This window comes from Sphaeramia orbicularis, chromosome 19 (genome assembly GCF_902148855.1).
Source record: "Sphaeramia orbicularis chromosome 19, fSphaOr1.1, whole genome shotgun sequence".
Classification (NCBI taxonomy): Eukaryota; Metazoa; Chordata; class Actinopteri; order Kurtiformes; family Apogonidae; genus Sphaeramia; species Sphaeramia orbicularis.
The window spans coordinates 21,466,297-21,475,759 of NC_043975.1; the positions used below are offsets into that span (position 1 = coordinate 21,466,297).

At 37.0% G+C, this 9,463-nt stretch overlaps 1 protein-coding gene across 3 annotated transcripts in view; it reads right to left on the minus strand.

Annotated features, from left to right (window-relative positions):
• ttyh2 (tweety family member 2) overlaps nucleotides 1–7,234 on the minus strand; it is a 136,826-nt gene extending 129,592 nt beyond the window's left edge. For 2 of the 3 annotated variants that reach the window (XM_030121720.1, XM_030121719.1), the window contains exon 1: nucleotides 6,743–6,871. In XM_030121720.1, the coding sequence (XP_029977580.1) occupies nucleotides 6,743–6,871 (129 nt within the window). Of the gene's footprint in view, nucleotides 1–6,742 lie in introns of all 3 variants that reach the window. The other variant, XM_030121718.1, reaches the window with a different exon arrangement.
• Nucleotides 7,235–9,463: the final 2,229 nt, after the last annotated feature.

Sequence of the window (9,463 nt, forward strand, 5' to 3'; positions counted from 1 at the left end):
CATGAGGAGACATTGGTGATTTTAGTTTTCTATCATCAATCAATAGTTGTTATAACTTCTGTTCCCTATAGGTAGCTTCTAAGTTCCTAGGATTTTGTGCAGAACTTGGTAAATCAGTAGGACAATCTCCAAAATATTGTACAACTAATGTTTTGTCTCCCTATGTGAATGTAAAATTCTGTTATGAAACTATAACAGGAGAGAGTAGCTAATTAGTATTCCTAAGCTGCATTATGTCTTGTACCTTTTTCTCTGTTTTCTATAATTGCTTTAATCTGTTATTTTTATTTACATCATGTTCGACATATCTTTTCATGCATAAGTAAAAGAATTTTCTATGGTTGCTGTGAATTCTTGGTCAGGTCTTCCTTGAAAAAGAGATTTATTCCCAAGGGACTTCCTGATTACAGAAAGAAATAAAATATATCACGTAAAAAAACAGAGAACACATCAGTTCATACTTTGTCATTTTAAATGGGTAAAATACTGGATGGACTGCCATTGTTTTCCTTTCTGCATCATGTCTCACAATTTAAAATCTGTCTTCTGGGCATTCAGAAGATTAAGAGAAAGTCTGGCGGCATTATCATTCTGTAATAGGGAAAAAAAAAACAAAAAACTCTTGTTTAACTAATTTGGATTTCTTCAAATGAGTCACACTCATCTTGGGCATTGCTCAGCACAGGATACAATGACTGCTCCTTTGCAAAACAGTGTCAAGGAGAACTTATTCTGGTGGGAAGAAGTGAGATATGGTATTAAAATGACTAAATCCATTAAAAAAAAACTGTCAAAAGTTGCCATTTTCAGCGTCTAATTGCAGCTCGGAGGTTGTTCTTTTTACACACTGGTGACGACACACAGATAGTGGAATAGAGGAGAATGCAGATGGAAATAGCCAGCCAGGATTATTCCAACAGAGTAAATCCTGTGAGCCAGCCTACATCAGACCTGTTTTATGGGGACACCGATTTATCAGCTGAAAGCTGGTGCCAGCAGGTATTCACCTTTCTGAATGCCGTCGGCCTACCTGCAAATAAGATGACATTCACCCATAGAAGGGACATTTATTTTAGTACCCAACACTTCCCTGTCTGAGGATGGGACAGCTCATCCACCGCATCGGAACAAAGCTGCAATACGTGACTTAGTTGTTATTACAGTGTTGTGTGCTGAGCTGTTAAGGTCTCTGATGGTATGATAGATGATGGTATACCCCCCCCCCCCCCCCCCGATCACCACCAAAATTTCATCATTTCTTCCTTGCGCCAGTATAAACATTTCATGAAAATTTCATGATAATCTGTCAGTAACTTTTTGAGTTATCTTGCTAACAAACAAACACGCAAACAAACACGCAAACACACAAAGCAAAGCGATCACAATACTTCCTGGTGGAGGTAATAAACATCAGTATTGGCCAGTTTTATAGAAGTCACTTTAATGATTTGGGCCAAAATAGTGCAATAGCAGTTTGCATGCTAGTGGTTAGCGAGCTAACAGTTATTATGCTAGTGCAAAGAAAACAACAACAACAACATCGAAGCAAACAAAGTAAACTAATTAATACACATTAATATTGGTCAGTTTTATAGAAGTCACTTTAATGATTTCGGCCAAAATAGTGCAATAGTAGTTTGCATGCTAATGGTTAGCAAGCTAACAGTTATTATGCTAGTGCCAAGAAAATAACAACAACAACAATATGGAACCAAACAAAGTAAACAAACTAATTAATACACATTAATATTGGTCAGTTTTATAGAAGTCACTTTAATGATTTGGGCCAAAATAGTACAATAGTAGTTTGCATGCTAATGGTTAGCAAGCTAACAGTTATTATGCTAGTGCCAAGAAAATAACAACAACAACAACATGGAAGCAAACAAAGTAGACAAACTAATTAATACACATTAATATTGGTCAGTTTTATAGAAGTCACTATAATAATTTAGGCCAGAATAGTGCAAATGTAGTTTGCATGCTAGTTGTTAGCGAGCTAACAGTTACAATGCTCGCTCTGAGAAAAACAACAACAACAACAACAACAACATGGAAACAAAGTAAACAGACACATTTTAAAAAGTCGGTATTGGCCAGTTTTACATACATGTCTTTAATAATTTCAGCCAGGATAGTGTGATAGTAGCATGCTAGTGGTAAGCGAGCTACCATTAATCATGCTAGCTCCAAGAAAAAAAATAAAACAACATGGAAGCAAACAAAGTAAACACACAAATAAAAAAATAAAAAACGTCTCTTTAATCTTTATGCCCAGGAATGTGCAAGTAGCTGTTAGTAACAAGTAGTTATCACGCTAACACTTAGACAAATAAAAATAACAACACAAAAGCAAAAAAAGTAAAGAAAGAAAGAAAGCATCAATACTGGGCAGTTTTATAGATGTTGCAAATCATTTTGGCCAGATGGATTTTTCAGTTCCAAAAGTAACCACTAGGGAGAACTAACATAAAGACTGAGCAACAACATTGCATCCACTTCAACAAAAAAAAAAAAAAAATTCATACATAAAAGAGGGACCATTTCTGATGACTGCATATGGTTTGGGTATAAATAATCCTAAAATAAAAGATAAAAGATTCCTGGCCAGTTCAACTCTTGATGAAAATGGAACGGCTAACCTGCAGCTAATTAGCTTTAGCTTCGATCACATCCCTGTGAGCCAGTCAGTATCAGCTCTCTGATCTCTCCAACAAAACTATCAGTTCATTTAAGTTAGATCTTATCGGGTGGCAACGTGACATCTTACTGTATGGATAAGATGTTTAAGATCATCACAGAGGTCACCTGATTATCATGAAACCAAGAGTTGTTACAAAATAACTGCTTATTCAAGGAACTGCATCCCTTCTCCCACAGGACTCCATTGAACCAGATCAGCCTCCGGTCTCCTTTTGAAGACCACAAGGCCAAGACAGAGATTGGAATCTTGTGTCTTTTCTCGGAAAAATCACTGGAATCATCTTGTATGGATCAGAAAACTTAATTTGTAAGTTACGCCACAGACCAGGCCAAACAATAGACTCAAACACCACCAGCATCTTTCATCACCTACACAAGAGCCGTGTCTAATCCTATTTACATACTTCTGTATATTCTGTTAAATAATAAATAGCAATGCAATAAGAAACAGACCATTTAAATGTACTGTGTTGTAAAATGTACTATTAGGACAGTGTTTCTCAAACTGTGGGGCGGGTGCGAAGGTTTGCCGGGGGGGGGCACACGATCACTCCTGGGTGTTTTTTTTTTCTTTGGGTTAGAACATATAGCAGGTGGAACTAATGTTTTGGCGTTGGAGCACCCTGGACTCATTTTAGAGATGTACAACAAACAAGTCTATTGCCATGGTGATCTGTCGATGGACTAGACCAGTGGTTTCCAACCTTTTTTGGCTCGTGACCCCATTTTAACATCACAAATTTCTGGCGACATTCAAACAGACATTCAAAATAGAGACTTTTTTTTTTTTTTTGCTAAAATAAATTTGTTTTTGATCATGTAATAGTTTGCTATACTATGTTGGAAATAAAGGTTAATATTAGACGACATTTAGTCTATATAATATATATTATTAACGATGGAGGCAGAAAAGCCGGGTGTAGATTTTATTTTCCTTGGTCAGGATATGTACAGTCAGTCCAGCTTGGATTTACAAGGCTGACAATGAATACTGAACAAACAAGAACTCAAACTATGAATTATGAAAGAGCTGCAGCATCTGAAACTGACCACAATGAACATTTGAAAAATAAACAGTACCACAGGGCTTCAGTTTCAGCTTCACAGTTTGTCATGTCTTTTATGGATTGTGATTGTCTCTCTCAACTCACCATATATTTTTTATTAGTAAGTTTTTTGGGTTTTTTTATCAATTACTAGAAATTTCAGGCAACCCCATTTGAATTCCAAGTGACCCCACGTGGGGTCCCGACCCCAAGGTTGAAAAACACTGGACTAGACAAAGAGTTTAGGTTTGGAGAATGGACAAGGATTGGACTGGAAAAGAAAAATGTGCAATGTTTTTGTTTTTGCACAGTTTTACAGTTTGCACTTTAATGTTCTGAGATGTGCAATGGAAACGGGCTAATTGCAGCCACTGATATTGTTAAAATGTTCATTTTTGTTACCAAAATTTGTTTGTTCTAAAAAAAAAACAAGGAGCTTTATTGTCATAGTTGTAAGATAATTGTGCATTTCCTATTTTTATTTAGGAAAATACTGTCTCAGGGAACAGTCTGGTTGAGTTTATTTGTATTCAAGCAAAAATGTAAGTTATTTTTAATTTGCACAACAAATTATTCAAGGAAAAGCGAAAAGTATTGTTACGATATTGATGGTTCTTTCAGTAAAAGCTATAATTGCACCACTGTTACAATGTTGTTGGGGTTGGGGGTGGGGGGGTGTCTGGTGATTTTTCATCCTCCAAAGGGGTCTCTGACAGAAAAACATTGAGAACCACTGGATTAGGATATGATGTTTTGGTTGTATCGTATAGGCCCTAGTACTGTCTGCCCTTATTTCTATGGGGGAAAAAAAAAATCACATAACTGTCAAACGCAGCACCCTCACTGTTCTTACAACTAAAATGAATCCCATTCACATTCTCTTGAAGCCCATCCAAACACTTCCTCCCAGACAGCATCATTTCCTCACACTGGACGACTACCCTGTGAAGGCGCTGAAGCACTGAACTTAAATGTGATCTATGTAAACCCATGGGAGTTAAGCTGTAATGTTGAAAAATTAAACAGTGAACTAATGAAACATTTATAGAAGCTGACGTGTTCACAAGAAGACCATTAGTCTGCCAGCAGTTGATCCCGTCTAACTCCAAAGCCAAACAGTCCTGTCCAAATCCCCACAGGTGGAACACAAACACATCCAATAACACAGTGTGCATCAACTTTTATTGTAATACCACTACTCAATATGTCCATGTTTGGTTCCTTTCTGACAAAACACTTCACTTTAATGACACTGAGGTAAATTTTACAGCATAATAGTCCACGCTGAGGTCATAAAACATCTAAAACTGTAAAGCTGGACTAAATCTGTCTGACTGCTGAAGGTGCCTACCACTTAAATGGACTGCAGGACTTTCACAGTCATCATGGGCCACTTTCCTCATTAATAATGAAAACTAGAATCTGAGCCTGAAGGCAGCAGCAGGCACAATGATAATAAACAAATTTTAGGGCTAGCACAGGAATACATCCAATATTTACTCTAAGGCACAGGTGTCAAACATGCGGCCCGGGGACCAAATCCGGCCTGCCAAAGGGTCCAGTTCGGCCCTTGGGATGAATTTGTGAAATGCAAAAAATACACTAAGATATTAACAATCAATGATGCCGAAATCCTTTTAGTTCAGGTTTCACATACAGACAAATATACTCTCAAGTGGGTCAATCCAGTAAAATACTATCGTAGTAACCTATGAATAATGACAACCACAAATTTTCTCGTTGTTTTAGTGTAAAAAAAAGTCAAATTACATGAAAATTTTTACATCGACAAACTTTCCTTTTTTAAAAAAAAATGTGAATAACCTAAATAACTATGAACAACCTGAAATGTCTTGAGAGAAGTAAGTGCAATTTTACCAATATTCTACCTGTTAGTAAATATTTTGTGTTTTTGTAATTGTAAAGTAAGATGTAATGCACATGTGCAATGATAAACTGAGGCAGAATATTGGTAAAAATGCACCTGTTTTCTTAAGACATTTCAAGTCATCCATGTTATTCAGATTTTTAAGGAAACTTTAGAGATGTAAACATTGACATAATTTAACCCTCCGGTATCCGGATGTGCCTTTTAGGCACACTTTGCTTTAAAAAACTTCATGTTATTTTTCACAATTTAAATAAGGTTAGAATTCAAAAGTTGTTCATTTTTGCATGATCTTTAAAATTCTGGCCACCAACTAAAATTTGCACATTGTAAACAAAAGAAAACTACAAGACTAGCATCTGTCTCCCAAGCGTGCCCAAAACACACTGTTTCTTCCATTTGATATGTATGATTAGGGCTGGCCTTGATTTACAAAAATAAAATCAAATTAGAGCAGAAAAATAAATCAATATATAATATTAGATAGTTTGATTTATAGGTGTGCATTTTACGCACACTTGGTGACAGATGCTAGTATTTTTGAACATTTGACCTAGCGCCAAAAATAATGCAAATTAACCAATTTTGGAGTTTTGACATACGCCAGGCTGCAAAAATCAAATAATATGTGATCAACTTTTTATGTAGCATTTTGAAAAAAAAAAATTTTTTTGCATCCAAAAAAATGTTTTGTTTACATTACAAACACGGCATTTAAAGGGTTAAAGAAAAATCTGACAATTATTGAGTATTTGGTATTTTTATTTACGGCTCAAGTTGATGAAATAGAAAAAAGTGTAAAAGAATTAAAAACAAACTGTATGAAATTTTTTTTTGACATTATTCCACAAGTGTGCCAAAAACACACACTTGGTGCTTAGTAAGGGCTAAGAGTTAATTTTACTTTTGTCAATGTTATTATTTTACTGGTCCAGCCCACTTAAGCTCTTATTGGGGTGAATGTGGCCCCAGAATTAAAATGAGTTTGACACCCCTGCTGTAAGGGTAATAAAACTGAAACTGCTTTTTTTTATTACTATTGTGATGATTATTATCATCAATGAGCATAGCAGTTGTAGTTTTTCTTCCCAGCCCTTCTACTGACCTGCTTGTAGTTCTCATCTTCAGGTTGGAAGCTGTTATCAGAGGGTTGAAACCTCAGGTTGATATGAGGGAAATTATGAAGCCAGTAAGTCCACCAGGGCGCAATGTAGTCCACCCGAGCCGAAGACATCCCTGCCCCGGGTAAAAAAAAAAAAAGTTAGGCTAAATCCTGAATTAGCCTCTCTTTTACTAAGCGGCCGGTTTTGGATATCTTAATCCCGTCTCATATCAAACAAAGGCAGTGATAAAAGCATGCTCCTCCGCGCAAATACGCTCACGGTGACGCATGGGATAGAAATCTACAAGAAGTCCCAAAAAAACAGTGGATTAGCTCTAAAAAGTCCGATACAGGAGAAAAAAAAGGTTTATTCTATGGAGGAATGAAGGTAAAATCACACTGAGCCCATGTCTCTGTGTCAATGAGGATCCACAGCTATCCGACCGACAGCTGCTCCAAACGCACAGCCACCAGCGGGGCCGCGCACCCATAGTACGCACAGGACACGAGTCACGGGAGCGCGCAAAGCCACTCTCCTCATTGCACGATCAGTGTAAATGCGGCTAAAAGCTTTTCTATGGTTTATTATAAGTTAGAAAATCACAATTAATGCATAGTAGTATCGTATTTATAGTGCTGAGCTGTGGTTTGTTTACATGTTTTATCATTGTGTAGCTGAATATTGCTCCTATGCTGCCACCTACTGGTACATTAAGGCAATTACAGCTGATTTCACATGATATTCTCACTGGGGACGTCCGGGACAGGTATGATCTGCATGACCACTCAGATAATGGTCTTTACCTGCATCTACTGCGAATACACCCCTGTTACTATATGTAGAATTAGCCTTCCCCCCCCCCCATTATTGCTCATCATTGTTTCTAAACCCAATTTAACTTTACTTTGAAAATTCCTCACATCTATTTTTGCTCATCCAGTCTCAGTCTCCAGAGCCATTTTTAACATTTAATGCTTGTTACACTTCACACTGCACCAGGGCAGAATGTTAATAATAGAGCTGTAAAACACGACCTTTCAAGCCATTCAATTTTCATGATGTATTGTACACATTTGTAGCTGCAGGCAGCGTTGATCGTCATTTTCAGTGTCCAATACAGATGTCAAAAATAACAATTAAACAGATAAAATCCCTCTTGCAGACCGACAGTTTTATCGGTTTACAGTGCCATTAGCTATGAATGTTGTGACATGAAAGAGACACACACAAATACATTAGTTTTCCAATTTTTATTACAATTCTGTACATCACAAGTTTACTTCAGCTCCTTCACAGCCAGACCTGTAAAGACAAAAGGCAATGCATTAGAAAATAAATCACTCATTTAGTCAGAACAAACAGTTTTTGTCAAATTCATTTTAGATTTCCATCAATGAAGTGCACAAAACAATTTCTCACCATGACAAGGCATAAAAGACTGTTAATATTCAGATTAAGTTGTCAAACACATCATGTTTTGGATATTGGAGGACAATTTTTGAGGACGTGAACTGGTTTTGTTCCATTTTAAATCAACTGACAAGACATTTCAACCTTTCTACACTATGCAGCTGACAAACTGATTAAGAAAGCAGCTTAACTGTTATAAACAAGACTAGTAGGCTATTATAGAAACACAATATTAACATAAATTGTCTGCCCTGGGAGATCAAAAGTAAGCCTCACTGTCTTCAAGGCGACTGAAGAGAGTAGCAGCATGTGACATTTGTGAATCTTTATTCAACTTAATGTGTGGCTGTGGCACCAGTGCTGTCACTTGGCACTTCTTAACTTGAAATGTTACAAGAACCTTGTATCTGAATGTTCATCCTGCAGCTGACAATTGATTTATTGTCTAAAAGTACATCTTTCCTCAGCGGCTGCATCTAAAACTGTCCAAGGTTACACAGCTGTATTTCACCCTCTGTGGCAGAACTGTCCCCCTCCAAAACTCCACAACCATCATTCTGACGTTTCACTGCGACCACTTGTGACCAAGCAATTCATTTACACCCAAATAACTTGCACATTTCCTGTTTTATCAAGACACATAAATGAATGTTTTCTCAATGCCGGTTTACATCCTGTGCTATTACTATATGCGTATGTGCAGCACTTTATGTGAATGTTATTCTTTTCTGTCAGTGTGTAGAAAAGCATGTGATAAAGAACACATTTATCAAAACCCTGCTTTAAGCTAGTGGTCCTCAAAAGATGCACCCTTCCTAAAGTTTAAGTTCTGTCCAATCTCATGCATAAAAAATTCATTGAGGCAGACACAGTTTTCTTATTTCAACTAAGAGCACAGCTTTTGAGTGCAGGTCTCTCGGCTTAAACCGTATCATTTCCACTGACCTGGAGGCAAGGACTGCTTCAGCTTCTCGGCCTTCTCCTTGTCTGTGATGACCAGAGTGTACAGGTATCTGCTGCAGCGCACCTTGAACTTGACATTGTCCTTGTTCTTCTTGATCTTTACGGCTGAAGATGAACCAAAAGAATAATTCAATTTACATTAATATCACTGACATCTTTTTATTTAAGTAAGAAGTTATGGAGACTTGCTCATTTATGTCTGAATTATGTTTGAATTTCATACTTTGGCCAGCACATAATGCACCATCTGTATCAAATTGGCAAAGAATGAATGAAAACAGACACTTTATCATCTTGTTTCAGCTCTCCAAGTATGGCTTATGCCACAAATTGTAAATATGGACCAAAAC